Source organism: Triplophysa dalaica, chromosome 17, assembly GCF_015846415.1.
Source record: "Triplophysa dalaica isolate WHDGS20190420 chromosome 17, ASM1584641v1, whole genome shotgun sequence".
In the NCBI taxonomy this organism is placed as follows: Eukaryota; Metazoa; Chordata; class Actinopteri; order Cypriniformes; family Nemacheilidae; genus Triplophysa; species Triplophysa dalaica.
The window spans coordinates 9955356-9978258 of record NC_079558.1 but is presented as its reverse complement, the minus strand read 5'-3'; the positions used below and the strand labels follow the sequence as shown (position 1 = coordinate 9978258).

Sequence of the window (22903 nt, the reverse complement as noted above, 5' to 3'; positions counted from 1 at the left end):
GCCTCGTAAACTCTTCGCGCTAATACACGAGGAACTTTTCCCTCTCTGTGGTGTTGTTCACCTTTACATAGAAAACGAAACGCTGAATCCTTCTAAGGGATTGTTTTGCCTCTGTCATAGAGTGGCCTGGGTCTGGTTTTCTTTGTTATAATTTTCTAGTCCAGCAGTCAGTCGAGTGTTGTTTTGCTCGTATCTCTCTGGGGTTTCACAGGAATAAATGAGAGCTCTCTAGATTCGGCTTAACAAGGTTGTCAGGAGAGCCATTGCCAGAGGAGTGGGGGTTTAGGGGTCTCCAACCTCAGAACGCTCTTCTGAGGTTTTTGGCATCAGCTACTGTATCTGAGCCTTTCGTGTTTTCCTATTGGGACTATTAGCATTATAGAATTGATGTTTAGTGTTGAATTTGACTTGATGGATTCCCGTTTGATGGAAAGCATTGCTGTAGAGCTGTGAAGTGGATTTGTGCAGACGTTAAGTGCTGTCATCGCAGCGGAGGCACTGGTTGGGTCAAGTGCTCGGGTTCTGTGGTGTTCAATAAGTACTTGGAAACATAATATTACACTTGTAGTGCATTAGAGATTGAGCTTTTATAATTGCTGTGATAACAGATGGATTATGTTTACCGACAGAATCTACAAGCTGAAGCCATGCAAAATCACAGGACATTTTTGTGCTTATTTAAGTTTTGCACTTTTATGTCTTGAGGGTTTATTTTGATTAAACTGAGCAGATTTACTGGAGATTTTATGTGGAGATCAAATTAAAGCTTTTTTTTTAAGTTTTTTTAAAGCTTTAAATATACACAAATATACCGTAAACGTGTCCTATGGTTAGAAATAGAAAATGTAGAAATTTAACAATGAAAATAAATCTCTCTTAAGCTATTTTATATTATAAATATAAATATGTATTGTATATCTTTTTCTTTGTTTCACCGTAACTCCTTTTCTTAAATCATTTTATTGAAGCCACGCTATTGAACTTTTGCTCACGGCTCCTTCATGTGGTTGATAAGCGTAATTTTCTGTTACCAGTGTTTTAAATAATGTCGCTGTATAAGCTTCCCTTCGGGCAGCGCAGTACATGTGAGTTTGTTTAGCTGATGGAACCGGCAAATCCAGAAACGTTGTTTGGAAACCATGTTCCACTCTTTGGATGGCGGGGCTTGTGTGTACCGACCCAAACACAGAACTTACAGAGTGTGCTTGTAGCCGCTATCAGTCTGCTCAGGTAGCAGCGGCAGTAGAATTCATCCGGTTAAGAGTTGTGCTACCACTGAAATAATTTTATTTTTAAATAAAAAGTTTTGCTTTAAAATATGAAAATCTATCAAAAGATATCGTATCACTACATTCATTTTAAGACTATAATAACCTAAACAAAGAATAAAACTAATAAAATTGTATTGTGTAACAAATGGTGACTGTCCCTCTTCTTTAGGGACATGAGATGATTGACTTCTATTTGTCAGGAATTCTGAATATTGCGCTTTTGATCACTAAATGCTGAATGATAATGAACTAAGATGAATTAATGCTGTTAAAGTATTGTACATTGTTAGTTTATGTGAGCTAATGCATTAACTAATGTTAACAAATACAACCTTGTAGTGTTACAAACATCACTTATAAACATATTTTATCACTTATTTTCCAAAGAAGCTGTATTATTATCATTTTTTTACTCCGTAGCTCAGTAGTAGTTTGACATTATACTCCATAAATGTCGTTTCCATTTCTATAATTTCCATTATAAAATGCTGTCAACTGCTCTGGTCGAAAAGTAAAAACATTTCATAAAAAATAAAAAAAACACATTATGTGACCCTGTCTGTGAAAACCCACTTAAAATCATTCTTCTACATACAATCATCCTAAAGAACGTTATGTCAAAATATAATCTTGATATCTTTAATATTGACTGACTAAGGCCATGCCAAAGATTGAAATCACAGTGAAATTGGATTTATTAATAATTAGATTAAGACTTTAGCCTGGATTTCACAGTCTTGTCACATAGGAACTTTATTTTCTCAAAGTTCTCAGAGCCAATACTTAAAGACACACCCTTCCATCTTCTGTGCCAGTTTAACATAGGAGGGCGAGAGTCCAAGCAGCTTAATCACAAGCACTTTTAGCTTCAATGCAGATTTAGGCCCGTTTCTTCCAGCAGAAGAACAAATCCCTTTTAATTCAATTCATGCCCGACAAGAGGCTCACAGTTGGAGACTTGCAGTGATATTATCCAAGGCTCTGAGGAGCGGACGGCAGAAGAATGCGAAGTTGGAGACTTTCGTTTGGCAGGTCCCACGCCGTGTTATTTAACGATCGGTAAGCGTGTCGACCTCACAGCTGCGCCCTGAACGACTGCCGCCAGCTGAGGACGATACCCAGTGCCTGATTTCACCAAGATAAGGATCTGTTTCCATTAGTGAGCTGGCACCGCTCTCTGTCCAGCTACCTCGCCTTTGCTTGAAAATGTTGGGAGGTGATAAGATGGGTTTACCAGAGAAGTTTTTGTTTTGAATCTGTTCTCAGATGAATTGAGCGTTGAGGAAGCAGAGGTCCAGCTGGATGTAATTGTTTCGACATTCGGACAGAATTCAGAGAACGAAAGAGAGAGAGAAATCTCAAGTATGTTTGAAATGAAGCCTGACGAAAACATTCCAGCAGGAACATATGAAGTCGTGCAGTCGGGTAAAAATAGGTTCTCTGGCTCTTGTGTGGAGCAATGCTTGCCTGGAACATAATACGTCCTCTATTGACCTACAAGTATCGATTAAACAATATTGTTTTATTATTGTTTGGTTTTTTATTAATTGCTCATGTGGAAGATCATGAATTTGGGTTACGTGTTCTTAAAGGTCCCTATGAAATCAGATTTTGAGTTTTTGAACATTGTAATGCATATGTTCAAGGTCCTTTAAAGGAATAGTTCACCAAACACTATTGTTATCACTATTAACGCTATTAATTTATAAATATTTGAAGAACACAATCTCTGTTTGTACAGTGCTACAAAATGAAACTACAAGCCATCATAGATAATATGGATGAAAAGGAATTCATCTTTGGAAGTAAAACAATAGGTCTGTATGAGAAAAATATGCTTATTTATTTAAAGATCACTTTAAGATTACTTTGAGATCTTAATTATACAATTATTGACATTTTACTATTACATTTTTAATACTAATCTCATTTTAAATTAAATTAATTATTATTAAAGGTGCTGTGAAAGGCTCAAGCTTCCCATGCTTCCCATGATCTGCGTATGCATAAGCGGGTTTGGGAAATGAATGAAAGGCCGGATTTTTATTATTGAAAATAAAGTGATAATTTAAAATACGAAATATTTATATATTATTATTATAAATATGTAATCAATAAATAAATAAAATTTTATTAATTAAAAAAAATTATAAATATGTTTTTATGGTGGATCACATAACACAGAAATAAAGGAGGGATTTTTCTGTGCTTTCATTTTCCACAGGGTGGGTTTATTTTTTAAGGGCCGTGGCTGTGATTATGGCTTTTTTGATGAAAGGGACTCACAGCAGATTAACCTTTGCCTTGCAGGCAGACACGGGAGCAGGAGACGCCCCCCGACTTCTTCTACTTCTCTGATTTCGAGAGGCACAATGCAGAGATCGCAGCATATCATCTAGACAGGTAAAGAACTGCTTACCTGGAGTCATAAATGCCAGCCTTTGGAATGAATAGTTTTATTTGTGTGAGTCTGTACATGTTTATTTTTGGATGGTGTATATGAATGCATGCACTACCGCCTACACTTGATCACAGTAGGTCCACAATATTTTTCTAAAGAGGTTTTTGACCACATTATACCAGTCAAAACAAGAAACATCTTTCTCATTCACAATCATTTACTCATTCACATGTCATTGCAAAACTGTATGGACAACACAAAAGTAGACATGTTTTAGAATGTTGTTAACCAAACAGCACTTGACCCCATTTTATTTGATTATGTGCACAGGACAATTGACACATTTCTTAAAATATTTTTCATCAAATGCTTTTAACAACATCAAAAAACAATGACAGAATGTTTATTTTTGGTTGAACTATCCCTTTAAACACTATTACCTATAAGTGTTCTTGTAGTTCAATTGGTAAAGCATGGCACTAGGTCATGGGTTCAGTTCTTAGGGAGTGCAAGTGGTAATAAAAAGTGTAGTTTAATGCACTATAAGTTGTTTAACAGTAGGCAACTGTCAAATGCATAAATGTAGTCAAACTTATATGAAAATGTGGGACTTGGGAAATGTTCGACAAATGGCCTATATTTTAATTTATCCCATTATAGCGACAGTTCACCCAAAAAAGAAAGTTTTGTCATCATTTGTCATTTCAAACCTGTATGACTTTCGTTCTTCCGCAAAACACAAAAGAAGATATTTTGAAGAAAGTTAGAAACAGACAGCAGCGGCACCCATTGACTTCTTTTGTATGACACAAAACCAACGGGAGTCAATGGATGCCAGTTATCAGCATTCTTCAAAATAAATTTTTTGTGCTCTGGAAGAAAGCTAGTCATAAAGGTTTGAAATGACGAGAGGGTGAGTAAATTATGAAAGAATTTTCGTTTTTGGGTGAACTATCCCTTTAAGAGCTAGCAAGTATTCTTCATCATTTAATAAAACGATGGTACAAAATCTTGTCTGGATAAGATATCCATGCATAGGCATTTTAATTTTGTCCACATACCTTAAGCATTTGAGCATAAACCTTAACATCAAAATGTTTGGAGAAACATGAATTCAGTCATGTGTGTTATTGAGCACTATATGTACCTCTGGGCCAACATTTGTTTGCACAAGAATGTTTTATATTTGTGCGACTGCACACGATGCTTGCGGGGTGTCCCACGGTTTTTCAGCACGTTAGAACTTGTGTTCATACAATCGTGTGAAAGTACAGATTGTGAGTTCGGGTGGGAGTGGTAAGCAGTGCGAAACCTGCAGTTTTACACTCGTAAAATACCAAATCGAGAGAACATAACAACTGACTGTGAACACAAACCCATCCGTCAACATCCCATCACCAACCGATCTTCATCCAACAATGTCTTCTTATAGACGATTACCCTTCTGATAAGTGTCAGAACGTAAAAGATTGAGAGACTTTAATCTCTATGCCAAAATAACCCATCTGTCCATGTCAGCTCTTTTCAGCTGGGTTTATTGGTTGTTTGCTCAGATTTTCCCAGAATCTGATAGTAGACACAGGGATTTATTGCCGTTATAGTTAATTTCCATCCTCATATTTCCTTTCTGTTTGTTCACTGTGGATGGATGAGTGTGTTTAATCATCTTTAGGGAACAATGTCCCAGGCCTGGAGGAGGGGCTGATTTTCTTTAGTTTTCTTAATCAGTAATTTTGTCTTATTTTTCATTAAAATATTTAAGTTTTTTCTTGTTGTAAGCTACTCAAGTTCATGTATGTTTTTTTGGATCTTTTAATCAAAACCATTTAAAAATACAGATCAAGTAAATAAGCTAAGCATTGCAAGAGAGACCACCACACCCCATATGATTTGTCCAGGCCCGTAAAAATCTATCGCCCCTTCATGTTTAGTCCAAGTCTCCTCACACAGCTGTTTTACAGTATGTGCCTACGGTCCAGCCCTCTTCTTTGTGTCAGACTGACCCCAGCAAGAGTCCCGGGCACAATATCATCATTCGGCACCGGCCCAGACCGGCTAGGTCCGCTTCACTTCCGTCCTCACATCTGGCCTGGAATAAAATCCATTCGGTGCACACAGGCATGCGTGTGGGTAGACAGCGCAAACCAAACGCATGAAAAAAGCGCCTGCTTTTCTAAATAAAGTTCCTCCGGGTTTGACAAAAGTGCAGGTTGCTATTTCTATTTTAGGTAGCGTGACCCAGTGGGCCTCCACATCCTCGAGAGCCCACCAGTGCTATATCCAACAACATACTATTAATTATCTGATTTTAGTCGATGGGAAAGGCTTATTGTAGCGTGGGTTTAGGGAAGGAGAGTGGTTTGGAAACTTTAATTTGTCTCAAGGTTCCCAATGAATTCTGTTTAATACGGTGAATGTGGAGGAATAGACTCATGTCATTTCTGTCAGCATGACGGGCAATCAGTAGCTTCAAATGCTTTTATCCCTTAGGCCCCGTCCATTAGGAGGTTTTCTGGGATTGTTTTTAAGTTGCCCCGTCAGCAGACGGTCCCCACATGCACGCTGTGTGAGGAGTTTAGAACTCTGAGAGAAACATGCACACACAGGAAAAGAAAGAAAGAAAGAAAGAAAGAAAGAAAAAAGAAGGAAAGAAGTAAGGAAGGAAAGAAAGAAGGAAGCAAAGAAAGTACGAGGACAGAAAATAAAGGAAACACATTTGCTTTTATTTTCAAATAGTTCACATCACAATTTTGTACAATCTTCATTGAAGAGCAGAGCATGCATTTAATAATAAATAATGACACGTGTTAAAGGTTTGTCGTATGAAACCCATGTTTCCTTTGACCTTAATGATTTATTATTTATTATGTTGCTTGCAGTGTATTTTATGTACTATGATTTGAGCTCCCCCTACTGGTAGAACGTAATACCAGCACAGTCACACTTAATATAAATTATGGTAGATGAGACCATTCCACATTTTCATTTAATCAGCATTTCTAGACTTATTGTGGACATTCCAGTGCAGTGTCTCTTGAATTTAACAAAGTCAAACCGGAGCGACATAAAGTCATCCAACAGTAATGTGAAAAACTGACAGCATGACAAACTGTGATAAAAATCAAGGGTATTATATCTATTTTTACTTTTCTTAAATACTTTCAGAAATATTACTGTTGTATTGCTTAAAAGTGAATATTAACTTATGTTCTTTGCAGTATTTGAAAAAATACAGAGCATCTGTTCTGTTAATTTGAACAGTTTCTTCAGTTTTTATTTTCGGCAAATAAAGGCAAACAGGAACAGTATTTTTGTTTTGGAAAAAAGTTTCCTAAACACATACCTATAAGGACTAAATTTTTAAAAACTTAAAACAATTTTGTATTTATTTAGGCCTATATGATATATAATCTATGTGTTTATATATAATTACTAAAAAGGAAATCTATTCTTAAACTTGACTTACACTTAATGTAACGGTGTGAACTTAGCAGCTATTTTGCTGTAAAAAGTACAGTATGTGCAAAATATAAACCATTTAAGAAAGTCATTCTAAATATTTCATTGATTTAACAGGATCTTGGATTTTCGAAGAGTACCACCAGTGGCCGGGCGACTAGTTAATATGACCAAAGAGATCCGAGATGTGACCCGTGACAAAAAGCTGTGGAGAACCTTTTTCATTTCACCAGGTACTTAACAACCAGTACTGTTTGGGACACATCCATACAATCAGAGATCAATTTACTAGCTTAAGTGGGACTCATTGTGATAAAATGTTTTTTTCTGATGTCAATTTCTTATCAGGAATTTAAACTATGCTCTGTCTGTGTCTTTTAATATGTTTTTTCTCTGCTTATCTGCAAACATTTTTAATAGATCTTATCTCATGACCTAATGCGATTTTTTAAATTGTAAATCATCAGTAGATGGCGCTGTGGCGCTGTTATACATTTATCATTACACGAATACTTGACAAAAAAAGTCTTAGATGTATATACAAAAGTCATCCGAATGACAGTAAGTGAGGGGACTGTTTGATGTTTTATATATATGTATATATTTTTTATTGTGTTGTTGATTATTTTTCATTCATCCAGCCAATAACATCTGCTTCTACGGTGAGTGTTCGTATTACTGCTCGACTGAACATGCTCTGTGTGGCAAGCCTGACCAGATCGAAGGTTCTTTAGCCGCATTTCTGCCTGACCTGGCCTTGGCCAAACGCAGGACCTGGAGAAACCCCTGGAGACGTTCCTATCACAAACGCAAGAAAGCAGAGTAAGCACCAACCAGCACACATTTGATTTATACCTGTACAACAATTACTGTACTGTCATTTCATTGCACAAGCCACATATAATGAATGGTGATATTTCTTGTAATAACACCAGAACACTTCAGTCTTTGTGTGTGGAATTGCCAACAGGCTGTCAGTCTGAGTCGCACAGCAGGTGATAATAACTGACTGTATTGTGTCAAACACCAGGGACCCCATGATCATGAACCTGCAAATTGTAGAAATGGCATTCCGGAAAAAATCTAATAAAATGTATCTTAAAGTTCGTTTACTTCACATTTGCTTCTCTGTTACCATCTTTGAAACATCAAATCGCAAGTAACTTTAAGTGATAAATCTTTATGTGTGTTGATAAACAACTGGCATGTCTCACAAAATCCCTTGCGAAAACTCAAATGATAATTTATTGTTGTAAGCTTACAGATTGCGAATCTGATTGTTAATGTACTTGCACAATGTAAATTTTTACCAGAAAAAGGTCACTGTTTTATTATTTGAAGTAACTTTTCTTAATAATATTTGTACTAAACAAACTGCTCCTATTATTGATCAGCTCTCAGCATATATTTAAGTGGCTAGAAATTCCCCAGAACATTTATTTTAATATTATCTTCTGGTGTTTATTGTAAAAACGATGAGAAAATGTTTTTTGTAAAATACTTTCTTTTTATAGCCCAATTAAAATAACTAGTAAATACACTCAGAAGGGACTGCGGTATTGTAATATGCACAGACACAAATGTGATGTGCAACACATTACATGTTAAAATCAGCCAGTTGACCTTTTCTCATGTTAAACTGACCCCTTCAAATATTGTGATGTTTTTCACTGTACAGCGTGTCAGTAAAAATGAATGATGTTTGTGTGTTTGCAGATGGGAGGTGGATCCAGATTACTGTGAAGAGGTGAAGCAAACTCCCCCCTATGACAGTGGCTCCCGTCTGCTGGACATCATGGACATGACTATCTTTGATTTCCTTATGGGTAAGATTTGAGAAACGTGCCATTTTTACACAAACCTCAAGTTAAAGCCATTTTAATCAGCCAACATTTTAGCCGATATGATCAAAGCATTAAGAATGTAACGTATATGTTACAAATGTTACATTCTTTACAAACATGTGAAATGTTCGTTTTATTTCTTCAAAGGAAATATGGATCGTCATCATTATGAGACCTTTGAAAAATTTGGAAATGAAACGTTCATTATTCATCTTGATAATGGAAGAGGGTAAGAAGTTATGCATATTTTTCTATCTTTTACCATACGTTTCAAATAAAACAGCTTCATGCCTTCAATTTGAATATGCTGCTTATTTTTGAAAGGACTGTTTTTTTTCTAATTGTTTTTTTTTGCCTGGTTTCGCTTGTTAATCTTCAGCTTTGGTAAACATTCTCATGATGAGCTTTCCATACTGGTGCCAGTGAGTCAATGCTGCAGGTTGGTATTAACACAAGTATATTAGAAGAATATTTGGACATTTCAGCATTCAACTTTAGTCCACAATTAACATTTACTGTAAGTAATTTGTGATAAAATAGCTGAATTAAACAATATATATATATATATATATATATATATATATTCATTATTATTAAATAAATTGAACTTATTGAATGGTTATTAGTATTGATTCTTACTTGCTTGACGCAGGGTAAAGAAGTCCACCCATTTACGGCTTCAGCTGTTGGTTAAGGAGGAATACAGACTGAGCACTCTGATGGAAGAAAGCCTCCAAACAGACACGCTCTCACCCATCCTCGTAAGACCTCATCTGGAGGCCATGGACCGTAGATTGCACCTGGTGCTCCAGGTTCTGGACGACTGCATTGAGAAGGAGGGATACACTAATGTCGTAGAGGATGACATGGGTAAAGAGGGGTTAAACACAGGCACAGTCCCACAGAGGTAGTGGGCACAGACTGACTGGACGTCCTGAAGTCCCTCCACGGCCCTTATGGACCGTGAACATCTTGCAAGAGATGCTTTTGTTGATAAACTTTTTTGAATTCAGTGAATTCCAAAGACTCATTCTTCAACCAGTTGACTATGTGTTCGAAAAAGACACAGTGGAGAGAGAATGGCCGAAAGACATTCATTTGATCCAAAACGGTAGTTGATTTTCACAGGTCAAGGCAGAAAAGCAGCGTTTCTCAACTGGTTGGTCGTGACAGAAACGGGTCACAAAAATGTTCTGACAGGTTTGCAGACAAGAGGGGGAACCATGTTGAATGCAAATGAAGTATATAAAAATATATAAAAATTTACTTTGACACAAAGTAAATTAAAGCCACACGAGTGGCCATTGATTTGCACAGTTTGGCTTCTGCTGTTGTTTTTACAAAATTGTACATATTCTTATTTAGCCTAGGTCATGTTGATAAGTTTGCATATTGCTGGGCTTATGCAGTTCTTGTGGCATCTAATGTTAATAAATTTCTCTAGTTCGCAAAAAAATAAAACTCTTGTCATCATTTGCCCACTCTTTTGTCACTCATGTGACATTATTTCTTGATTTAAACACAAAAATGAAAAGTAATGAATATCTAACTGGGTGGATAAAATATCATAATGATTCACTTTAATGCTAAATGAAGCATCCAAGCATGTCGGCAAGAAAGTGTTTGTGTGACTCGCTGATTCATTTGAAGTACTGTGATCGCGTTGATGAAAGATTTCTTTTATAATAAAAATGTCACAGTTATGTGTTCAAATCATAATACCAACACTGTTTTGTTCAAGCAGGATTTAGTGATTATTACCCGATTTAGCAAGTTTGACCTGGTCCCCTGAGTGATTCCATTGGCTGAAAGATTGTGGGTATTCTTTATTGTGCTTCATGAGATTGTTGCTTGATTTCGTCCTTTAGCCATTGATTGGATCGTTGGGAGCTCAGGGCCTGGCCATTGGACAGTCAGTAAAGTCCCGCCCTCACATGAGGCATGTCACGAAAGTTAATGTTTTTCATTACCGAGTTAGATGACATCTGAATTTAAAACAAAAGAATCATTTATAATAAACACTGTGTATTCCATAAAAATGTAAATTTAGATTTCATGTTTGCATTATGTGGCCTAAATAGGCTAATTTACCTCCTATTATTAAGTTTCAGGTTATGGTATATTACCAAAACATTTTTTTTACTTTCCCAACAATTTACAAGTTAACTACTCGGCATACCACTTAAAAGCCTGATAGTTTAACCTTAGCCTACACAGATTGCTTACTCGACATACAGTATTTGTATCATTCCTTAATTCTGGGATCTTAGATGGATTTTTTTGGCTGGGTGGATTTATGTTTTTCATAATGTCGGCAGTAGTTTTGAATTTAGCATAAACAATGCTGGTCACCTGATGTGTCAATAATATAAAACATAAAGTGTCATGGTGGCCAGATTGATTTTTCTGTAAAGTTGCTGTTTCATCAAAACATGAAATACATGAAAAAGTGTATTGCTGACACTCTTGGGTGCTTTGTTAAGCGTTAATGTGGTACTGCTATCAAACTGAACATGAGGGTGACTAAATGATGACAGAAGTTTCATTTCTGGGTGAACTATCCCTTTATTTATTATACAGTTTGGGTTCTGTGTTGGGTTGCTACTTGATGTGTATATAAAAAGAAGGTCCTGAAGCAAAACCAGTTGAGAACCACTGTTATAAAGAAGGATTGAAATAAATGCATAGTCAAATTGCATATTTTCCATGCCTTTACTAAACATTGATTCAGTATTTGCTGTAACTTTAAAGCTATGTTGATGTTTTAACATGATAATGAACAAATACACATTTATAGGGGAAAGATAGACTGCTACAGGTCATGTTTTGCTCAGTAAGAAAAAGTTTCAGCTCATGATGAACTACAGGTTCACAAACTCTCGTCGCCGGTGTGAACACCATATATGTTCAGTTCCAAATATCGTTACAATTTAATGTCTTTGCATTAAATTAGATGTTTATATTATCTACACAACAAGGAGGACAAAAATCACTGCGTATTTACAACACAGCTTTAATCTTTATTTGGGACAAAAAGTTCCATGTATGAGTTATCTCCAAAATTATACAACTATCTGTAATATTATTGCTGATTGGAGAGGTTATTTATCGAGTTTCCTATTTATTGGTCCATCGCCACTTATACATTTAAATTTTTATTCATGAAATCAAAGAGCTAGATTCAGTACATTAAACAAAATGCGGTATTTGTGCTAGCAAATAGATAACAATGTGCAGTATTAAACAAACATTGATGGTTTATTGGATATTAGAGAAACATACTAACTTTTAACAATTTCTGGATTTGCTTCATCAGTTTTACGTTATTTTTCTGTGAAAGTTAATGGAACGTCTTCAACATTTTCAGTTGCTGCATTTCCCCTCACATTTGACCTACAAACGTAAGCTTTAAAGGCGCAAAATGTTGCTGACTACAGTACGTAAAATCTCTGCATCATTGTAGATTTGTCGTGCTTTTAATTATTTATAGTGACTGAATCAATAATTTCACCCATTTTATATTTTCAGGCATAAAATTTAACATATAATAGATTCATGTCCATTTAATGGCTGGAATGTTTGTTATAAACAAGGCTCTAAAAAGGAGATTTGCTTAGGTTGTTATAAACAGTACATAACATTTAACCAAACTATAATTACTTCTTGATTTGTGCAGTCATAACCCTGAATCATTGATCATAGGATTTTTGTATGTACCATGTGCTTAGTGACACTGCATGTACATTGTATCATTCAGTGTCTATTTGGTTCAGTGTGGGAAGGATTGGTTGTTTATACACTATAAAGCTCTCAGCAGTGTTTGCCGTACTACGAAACCCATTTCTACAAACTGCTGAAAAACATTATGTAAATACTGTGTGACTCTAGTGCCTGTGCAATTATAGAAATACTTGAATACTCGGTTATAGACATAACAGAGTAATTAGCAGAATAAATGTTTATTATACCACGGCGACATCATGCAAGTTGTTTAGGCATTGTTTTATTGTTTTCTTTGTACAGTATGTATAGTTAGTTATTTTTTGGACGAATGCAGTGTTCTTTTTATTGCTGACATGTAGTTAAGTCTCTCAGTGGGACTGTTTGTTTCATTTTTCCCCTTGGTTATGGTGCAATAAACTGAGAGATTAAGCAAATGGTTTTATACATGTTTTTTTTTAATGATGCTCTGTGAGATGCTTCGAAATAAAAATTATCTTTAAAAAAATCTTAAAAGATGAAGCAAAGCACGGCCCCTCAGCTTTTGGGTGGACTGTGCTAAAGTGGGAGAGATTTTTTTGTAAATTAATAAAGCCCTTATTAAAGTTTAGCTTTCTGCAGTTTTGGGATTATGATAAAATTTTTCCCAAAAAAGAATATAGCATACCTTTACTTCATATTATTTCATTGAGATATATATACATTTTAACCATACATTTTCTTTGTTTGGTTTAATTTGCAGCCACGGAAAACATTTAGAAAATTTCAAAAATATTTTTAGTTTTTCTGAATTTACTATTTATAGGTATGTGTTAATGTTATGTTTAATTCTTTTTGAACTACTTAAAATAAGACAAGATAAGATAAGATAAACCTTTATTTGTCACACAGTGGGGAAATTTCAGTGCTACAGGAGCAAAAAACAGAAAAAGTACAAACATGATAATAGTAATAACTCCATTAAACAAATAACACACTAGCACTGGGATACAGTATTTCTTCAACATTTAAAATAAAAATATTGTTTCTATTTGCATTTATTTGAAGGAAACAGGTCAAAATAAGAGAAAAGATGCTCTGTAGTTTTTCAGACCTCAAATCCTGCAAAAGAAAACAAATTCATATTCACTTTTAAGAATACAACAGTAATATTTGTACATGTATTAAGGAGAAGTTTTAACTTATTTTGTATGTGATAGCCTCAATTTCTCATTACAGTTTTCATTTGTATTGTCATGCTGTCATGCTTTCACATTTCTGTTGGATGACTCTGTCACTCCTGAGGTTTGATTTTGTTGAAATTCAACAGACACTGGAATGGCCACAATACATCTAGAAATGCTGATTAAATGACAATTTTTAATGGTCTCTCAATTATTTCGTGGTTGTAGTCTGTATATATAATAATTTAATAATTACTAGATAATAACTTATATTTATTTATTGTAATTGAAAATAGTTCGAATGCTTTATGCAATTTAAATACCATGAGCATAGAGTATAAATTTCCCTCTTAATAAATCTAGAATTTAGCTAAATTAGGGATATTTCTCTGTAGGATAAAAAGGTGACACCTGTAAATATTAGAATATTTCCATTGGTCAATAGCTCCGAACACCAAAACAAAAATGGTCTACCAAGTAAGTGCAACTTATCAACCAAGTGGTCTTCAAATCATAAAATGCAAGTTATTATTTATTTATGTTTATTTTACATGTTTGTTTGTTTGTTTGTTCAATGCTAAATAAGTACACTTGCTCTTTCACACTTACAATTATCTCCAGATCATTCTAAATCTTGTGTTGTATGTTTCACATTTTGCACTGCTCATACTTTACCAAAGGTTAAGAGAAAACCATGTGTTTCTTCATAATGATGTTTTTATAGATTTGCAAGAATTTGAGCAATTCACACATTTACCTAAATTGTGCATCATTGTCAGAACCTCAAAAGCCCTTGTGACAATTATTAATGACATATTTATTTGTGTACGGTATCTGTAACATGTTTATCCCTCAGAAACCTCAAAAGCCCTTGTGGTAAATAATAATGACTCATTTGTTTGTTTACTGTATCTGTAACATGTTTATCCCTTGTTGTCTCGCTCTGGATTACGTTGTTTTGCAAACAGTAGTTGCAAGTTGACAAAAGCGAATAATGATCACACAGATATTTGCGTTCATTCGGCGTTTCCTGTCTGAGTGCACAGAGTCAGTGCGATCTGATAACGGTCCCCGCGGAATCCCGGCCGGTTCCCATGACGCCGTTTCCTCTGCTGGAGCGTCTGCGGCTGCTCTGATTGCGGCTGTCCGTTTAGTGGTCTCAGTAGCCCCCCAGACCGATCTCAGCTGCATTTCCGCCACACGATTATTGAAGTACACCAGAAGAAAAACAAAAAAGTGTATTGGAGCAATTTCCCTCTAATGAAAATGTTATAAATCAATCAAACGATCAGCAAGAAAGTTATGCATAGACGTTAATTGTTTAAAATTCCACCTGTTGCGTTTCAGATACAGTCCGCAAAGACTTTAAAACCAGTTTAACGGCGTGGACTAGGGGAGAGACTGTCAGAGAGAGGCATGAACAAAGTTTATCCAAAATGTCCGAGCTGTGTCCACGCCAAACAATTGAGATAATCTGTCTCGAGATCAAGGGGGCCACACACAGACATCTCGCGCCGCGGGCTATTTGTTCGTGTTTCAGTCCCTCATATGCCCACTTAAATGTCCTTTTGAACACACATCCCCTTTTTAGTCACGGAAACACAATTTATGGCTATTATGTCGTATTATAGATCGCATCTACAGAAACCTGCAAGACTTGTTGCCGAGAGATGTGTGATTCATTTTAGGGGCCATAACTTGAGAGAAGCCCAAACAACCTTAAAGAATCAAGAATGAAGACACGACAAACATGTTTGTTAATGTTTCTTCGTCATTCAATTATTGTTAAGTGGATCGGACTATAAAAAGAATCACTAGAAAATAAAACATCCAATCCTAAATGGGATCGGACCACCCAGAATCAAAGAGTGAATGAGTGTAGTTTGTTGATCACGCCCCGGGTTCAGGCGTTTACAGTAGTTCCAGTCATGTACGCCCATTATATCAGCATCTGACCAGCAGCCGGTCGGAGCCTGTACACACACACATATACACACTTCTTATGAGAGGAGCTTCATTTGCCTTTGCCAGCTAGAGAGCCTTTTCCATTCAAACATAAAGGCTCGTCGTCACCCTGGACGTCTGATGATGTTTGACAACTCGCAATATCCTTACAACTGTTTTAACTATGATGGTGATGGATATCCCACGTGTGGCACGGACGAAGAAAAGAAAGTATGCAGACCAGCTTACAGGTACTTTCTTATTGTTATTAATATTAGGCCTATTTTGTAAAATTATTGTTTCGTATAATTATTCTTGTTTTCATTTTTAATTTGACTTTAAATTAGTTTTAATAATAATAACAGATTTATTAATTTATTATGTACCCAAAAATGTAACACAATAAAACAATAATAACATATCGATACAAATGATTGCAATTATTATCAAAATAAAAACCTCAGGTTTTTTGTTGTATTGATCATTGTATGGTATTATACGCAAAGTACAGTCCTGGAATTATTATAATTAACAGTGTTATTTTGCATACTGTATTGTGAAAGTGTTTTTATTAAATTACTACAACTATATATGGTAGTCTTGGGAATACTTGCATCTTTAGAGGCACAATGATCTCTCATCCGCTCTCTGTCTTTCTCTGTTAGTTACATTGCACTAATAGCAATGGCAATACAGCAGAGCCCAGAGAACAAAGTTACCCTATCGGGAATCTACGAGTTCATCATGAAGAGATTTCCTTATTACAGATCCAACCAGAGGGCTTGGCAAAACTCCATTCGTCATAACCTCTCTTTAAACAGCTGCTTTATAAAGGTATGACAGAGACGGGATGTGGAAAGTAAACAATGATATTTTAAATTATTATTACTGTAATGAACAAGATCATTGTTAACTGTAACCAACTCAGTGTAAAAAAAGACGTAAGAATGCAAGAACATTTATGATCGTCAGATTGCTTAGGATTTGTACAAACTTGTGTAGTTCAAGTGCTTGTTTCTGTAGCTCAATTGGTAGAGCATCATGTAAGCAATTTAATGTCATGGGTATGAGACCCAGAGAACACATACAGTACTGATAAATACATGTCGTAATGCATGTTGATTTTGCATTTAGATTGAAATATTATTAAAGCAAAAACATTTATAACTACTATTTATGTAGATTTTTAACTAAACATTTCTAACAGTTCACCCAAAAATGAAAATGCTGTTTTAATTTACTCACCCTCGAGTTGGTCCAAATCTGGGGTACTTTTGACTTCTATTGTATTTTTTCCTACTATGGTAGTCAATGGTGGCCAAGAACTGTTTGATTACCTGAATTCTTCCAAATATCTTTCTCTGTGTCCATCAAAACAAAGAAATTTACAAAGATTTGGAACAACTCAAGGGTGAGTATATGAAGAATTTTATTTTTGGGTGAGCTGTCCCTTTATATTGTTTTTCTCATAATTTAGATATTGAGCATCCAAGTTTGATTTCCACAATTAATTTTACAATGATTTCAGTCTTTGACATGGCCTTACTCAGTCAAAATTAAACATATCAATGTAATATTTTTACACAATGTTCTTTACATCATGTATGATCTTACATAAAAAAACAGTGAATCACAAAAATAAGCTGAGTTTTCACAAGCAGACACAAATATGATTTTCAAAGAAAAAATATTCCTAAACTAGAAAATGAAGTTACATTGGTCTTCGACTTCTGAACCCCCAGTTTATTTGTAATCAGATTGTTTTGTTATGCTGTACGACCGAGCATAATAGTATGATATCAGTTCTGTCTGTAGATGTAATTACCTGTGTTTCCTCAGGTGCCCCGCACTGAAGGTAACGAGAAAGGAAAAGGTAATTACTGGACGTTTGCCACAGGCTGCGAATCAATGCTGGACCTCTTCGAAAATGGCAACTTCCGACGTCGCCGCCGCCGACGCAACTTAAAACTGGGCCTGAAGGAGCCGGCCGAACCCTTTATTGCCATGGACACGCATCAGGGACCCGCAGTGAGACCCGTGGATTCAGATTCTTTCTGCACTAGTCACAGACCGGCCCAGATCAATCCGCCCCATGGCAAACCTGAGCCCGAAATCAAATTCAGCATTGACTACATTCTCTCCACGCCGGACCCTCTGCCGGGCTTCAGAGCCGCTGACAGTGTAGCTGGAGCGGTGATCCACCATCTGGAACCACAACATCTTAATCTACACTTCTGGACCATGTAACCAAAACTGTCTGAGAACCTATAATACAGGATGGTTGAAACTGCTGCGAAACACGAAAAAACAAACATTTTAAACCTTCTAAAGCATAGGAAAAACAAACATTGTAAGATTTCCAATAATGCAATTTGGCTTGTATTTAAGCACATGCAGTGTGTTGTGTGCGTGTGATGTCATCAGCTCTTTCATTGGGGCATGTTAGTAAAACTGATAAACAAGAATACAAAGCTTTGATCCGTAATATACTATTTATCATAATTCATAATACGAGTCTTGGGTATCTGTTAGCTTTGTTTATGACCACAAGATGTTTAAACAGTGTCTTTTATGCAAAACAGGTCATGCTGTTAAGCTGTTTTTGACACTTTACAGTCTTTGCTAGTAAGTGGTCCTGATTCTCAATTGGTAGAGCACTGCATTAGCAAGTCAGAGGTCATGGTATTGACCCCCAGGGAACAAAAATGTAAAATAAAAATGTATAGATTAGATGCCCTTTGCTTTGGATAAAAGTGTCTGCAAAATGCATTCAATATGTAAAAACATAGATGATGATGAGGATTTAGATGCAGAAGCTGAACTGGGTGCACCAACATACTGAGATGAAATCAAACGTTATTGGCATTTTATTGAGATGTGACTATTAAGTGCACACAGATTTGTGGTTTGTTAAGTGTTTGCAAACAAACGCTTTAACATTTGAGATTAATGTTATCCGTATTCCCTGCTCATACTTGTTTACGTATGTTGTTTATAATGTGCATCATTGGCCCTTGACAGTCTGTGATCCGTATCAATCACTGATATACTGAACACACGCTCCTCAGGGCAAAAAAACAACAGCATGACAGAGCTTAGGCTTCCCCTGTGGGGTTTTCCGATCTTGATTTTTGAATCAGCTAATTTCTTGTTATTTTGTAGCATGTTTGAATTTTGGACAACTAAAGGTGATTTCAGAATCAAAGCCATGCTATATATTTGTGCTTTTTCTTCATTTGAATAGTTCTGCTATAATAAATCATACATCTCATAGCACCTGCATAATATTACCGTTTCTAAACCAACCCAAATCATTACTTTGGTGATCAAATAATTAAAATGACATGTTAAGGTAACACTTTACAAAAAGGTTGTATTTGTTAACAATTAGTTAATGCATTAGCAAACATGAACTAACATTGAGCAATACTTCTACAGCGTTTATTCATCTTAGTTCCTGATAAATTCAGCATTTACTAACACATTATCAAAATCAAATGCTGTAACTGTGTAACAATAGTGTTTATATCAACTGTATTGATATTAACTAACATTAACAAGAGTTAATGCTGAAAACCTACAATGCTCATTGTTAATTAATTCATTTACTAATGTTAACAAAATACAACCTTATTGTTAAGTCTTACCCATGTTAATATAAAATGCAGCAAAATATAGCCATAACATAAATTGGTGGATCAGAAGAAAGCAGTGCTGCGGACTACAGTATAAAATGTTTGACTGCCAATACACGGCAATAAAGCAGTAATTATTGAATCTATTGCTTACGGCCTCTTTTTGTTCATATCAAACACTCGCTTCATGTTTAGGCATTAAAATAGAAAAAAAATGTGAACGGACATAATTAAGATTGGTCACTTTGTTAAAGCTACATAGACTTGCAGTATAAGAAATGCTTGACTGATGTCAACGCTCAGTAAACATTGAATCAAGGAATTATACATTTTTGCGGAACACCAAATCTAAGCCGAGCAAAAATGTTATGAATAATTACAGTATCTATCAAGAATGAAAAATTTGATAAATAGCTTATTTCTTATGTTATAAACAAAATATTTATGTGAATGGCTGTGATGCTGTGAGTATATATGAAGAGTTTTTGAATCCAAACTGAGATAACTCCATTTTTTCAAAAATCATGTTTTTTATTATGTTATCATGTTTTTTATTGTGTTTTATTGTGGTAGTTAGCTGTATTTTTTTAGGTTATAATGGCTTAAATTAAAACAAAACAACTGCAGTTTGATTGTTATTAATTGTAATGCCCAATAAAAAACATGATTTTTGAAAGATTTAAAAATTAAGTTGTCTCATTTTGGAACCAAACTCTTTTATATATACATATACAGGTATACTGTTCGAGTTGTGTCAAGAACTTTCTTATTAAATGTACAGAAATGTTTCACATTACTCTGCTTTTTTAATAACCGAATATTAACAAACTGTCATACAAGTGAAGTCTAACCTTCTCCAAATCTCCCTAATCTCTCTGACTGACCTTTTCCGTTTATACCAAGTTTGCCTAAATTTGATCCAAACACTCCATTAGAATACATATCACTCATAAAGCCGGGAGTTTAAAACGTAACCCTGTTAACATTTATTTCCCTTCCAAGGTGTATCAATCATGGCTTGCTTTGTTCTCAGGAGGGGACATTTTTCAATTTAACCTTTATATTACAGAGTGACTGCATCAGAAAGGTTTCAACACACTTAACATGACTGGCATTTAATATAGCATTACACTTGCAAGGTTAGCCGGATATGTGACCTTATTCAAATCCTGGTGCCACTACAACACCTATCCCGACGCAATTATAATTAAACGCCTTATGCCGGCTTGCAAATCCTCTGATCGATCACAGATATGAACGTAAATATTGCGCTGCCCCCCAGTGAACGTCGAAGTCTAAACTGTTATGGATCAGCAGGTTTCTATTAACAATGCTGTTGATGTTGTGTGCTCCGGTGTGGATATATTTGGGTAAATTAACTTAGCATAAAGTGCTTCGAGGCTTGATCTTAAAAGGCCTGATATATCAAAAAATAAATAAATAAGCAACGCTCCGGCAACGTGCCATTGCACTGTAATACTGGAGGTCTCTGTCAAATTGAGTTTGATGAGAAAATGCTTTTTTCTTTTCCTTCAAAAACAATTTATAGTTATTTTTGGATGAATTTGACTTCTATGATTTTTTTTCCTCCAGTTGTCTGTTGCTGTACAAATCTGCACATTTGTAAATAAGGCTCTCTTTTATTTTGCATATAATTATTGCATTGTCAGAGCGGTGAATTGAGAGGCTCACGGCAAAGTAAACAGCACTGAATGAGGAAATTGGGAAATCAGTGATGTGCAACAATAATAGCACCCATATAATAAACATAAACAGCTAATTTACTCAAAATGTTTAGCTTTTGTTGCCTTTCCCCCTGTTTTATAATTGGATTTGGCCAGGATATTATAAAACAAGATAGCGATGAAGCCTTTGAGAAATAAAAAATTCTTTAAAAAAAAAGCATGTTTATAAAGAGCAAAAAGGATATCCAATAATGCAATAATAAGTCCCTGATTAACAATCATCATTTCCTTAAGGTGTGTTTGAAGTGAGCACTGAGAATGTAGCATTCATTGAATAACATGCTTTAATAAATAAGCACAGAATGTGTACATATATTTCTGAACCTAGAAGCTAGAGATTGCTTCAAATAACTGGCGGTTAGGAGGTTTTTAAGCATACGTATAATAAAGGATGCTGTAATGGATGACAGCAAGCGACATCATTTAAACAACAACGTGAGGAAATTCATGATTTTGAGATCAAACATTTTGATGTGCAACTGACAAGCAGTCACAGTGTGGTTTATGGATGTGTCTCACAGGAAAACACTTAAATGACTTCAGGTGAGAGCTGGAATATCAACAAAAATATAATGCCTTAAGTAAATACCTGAAAATTCACAGCAGACTACGTGTAAACTGAACAGGCTGTCGTACATTTCCAGTACCTGTGTTTCTATCAATACAAGCATTTAGTCTGTCAAGCCATAGTTTTCTAAGAAATAATAAGGCATTGATTTGAGCAAAGGACGTCGAGTTGAAAAGGAACATTATGTAACCAGACAGACTGTCCTTTCAGTTACAGTCAGGAAATAATACATTTCTATTAAAACAAACAAAACTGAATATGTGACTGTGCACTTGCTAAAAGCGAGTCCTTAACACAACAGGTTTTATTTTTAACCCTCATTCAGGAATGTGCCATGCAAGCCTGACTCTCACTGGGGCTTGCATCATTTCCTCCTAATCGTTGTCAAATTTATCCACATGCACAGAAGATTCTGTCTTGAACGGTTTAGAAGAAAGGAGTTTAAGATCATCCTCCCGATAAAGGTTTTTTCTTTTAGCAGACAGATTTTTTATGGTGTTTGCTCCTTGAAAGTGAAAATCGTGTTTGTGGTGTTATTTCATAAATCAAAGTTTTTTCAGTGCTGTCTGTGTATTTTGATGTAGATTTTATTCTCTGATAATTGGCCCAACATTTCCCATTGGATCTTTTGTACCCTGTAATCATTTTGTTGTTACTTACATCATATTGATTTCTAAGCATAATATCACCAAAAAATATATTTATTAATGTTTAAATGTTTTTTTACACTGAAAAATTCCAGAATTTTTTCTGGCCAGATAGGCCGCAAAAAATAAAATAATATTTTTGTAAAAATTACATTTACATTACAGAATTACACACTTTTATGTTATTTGACACCCAACTTGTAAACTTGCAGTCTATTTCTTTAAAATTACATTTCTAAGACGGTAAATTTTGTAAAATTACGGTTTATTTACAGTGTACTACACAGACCACTTTGCCAAACGTAAGCATTGGTGCCCCAGCACTTCACACCGTTTATTATTCATATATAATTATATCTTCATATTTTGATTCGGTTGTAAATGTTCTCTTTGATGTATTTTGTTAAAATGTTAAACAGGAAGTTCTTCTTTACCATTGTCACGTGTTGTGAAGTGGTCTACAGTAAATCCTATATACTTGGTTAAAAAAAAAGGCTTGTAACAGA

At 35.3% G+C, this 22903-nt stretch overlaps 2 protein-coding genes across 2 annotated transcripts in view; both read left to right on the top strand.

Annotated features, from left to right (window-relative positions):
* fam20cb (FAM20C golgi associated secretory pathway kinase b) overlaps positions 1–13132 on the top strand; it is a 41492-nt gene extending 28360 nt beyond the window's left edge. Inside the window, exons 4-10 of the mRNA XM_056770830.1 lie at positions 3582–3674; positions 7249–7364; positions 7773–7953; positions 8848–8957; positions 9123–9204; positions 9355–9414; positions 9628–13132. Of these exons, the coding sequence (XP_056626808.1) occupies positions 3582–3674; positions 7249–7364; positions 7773–7953; positions 8848–8957; positions 9123–9204; positions 9355–9414; positions 9628–9886 (901 nt within the window). The 3' untranslated portion in view covers positions 9887–13132. The remainder of the gene's footprint in view (positions 1–3581; positions 3675–7248; positions 7365–7772; positions 7954–8847; positions 8958–9122; positions 9205–9354; positions 9415–9627) is intronic.
* A 463-nt stretch (positions 13133–13595) lies between these two features.
* foxl3 (forkhead box L3) lies at positions 13596–19927 on the top strand. Its single transcript, XM_056771509.1, has 3 exons — positions 13596–16053; positions 16468–16636; positions 17642–19927. The coding sequence occupies exons 1-3, from the start codon at positions 15944–15946 to the stop codon at positions 18047–18049; spliced, it is 687 nt and encodes a 228-aa protein (XP_056627487.1). The 5' UTR covers positions 13596–15943; the 3' UTR covers positions 18050–19927.
* Positions 19928–22903: the final 2976 nt, after the last annotated feature.

What these genes read in the sequence shown, in the direction of transcription:
- foxl3 (XM_056771509.1), top strand. Translation starts at nt 15,944, where the DNA reads ATGATGTTTGACAACTCGCAATATCCTTACAACTGTTTTAACTATGAT. An exon ending in GTATGCAGACCAGCTTACAG is followed by an intron (nt 16,054 to 16,467) that starts GTACTTTCTTAT and finishes TTTCTCTGTTAG; the next exon opens with TTACATTGCACTAATAGCAA. An exon ending in TAAACAGCTGCTTTATAAAG is followed by an intron (nt 16,637 to 17,641) that starts GTATGACAGAGA and finishes GTGTTTCCTCAG; the next exon opens with GTGCCCCGCACTGAAGGTAA.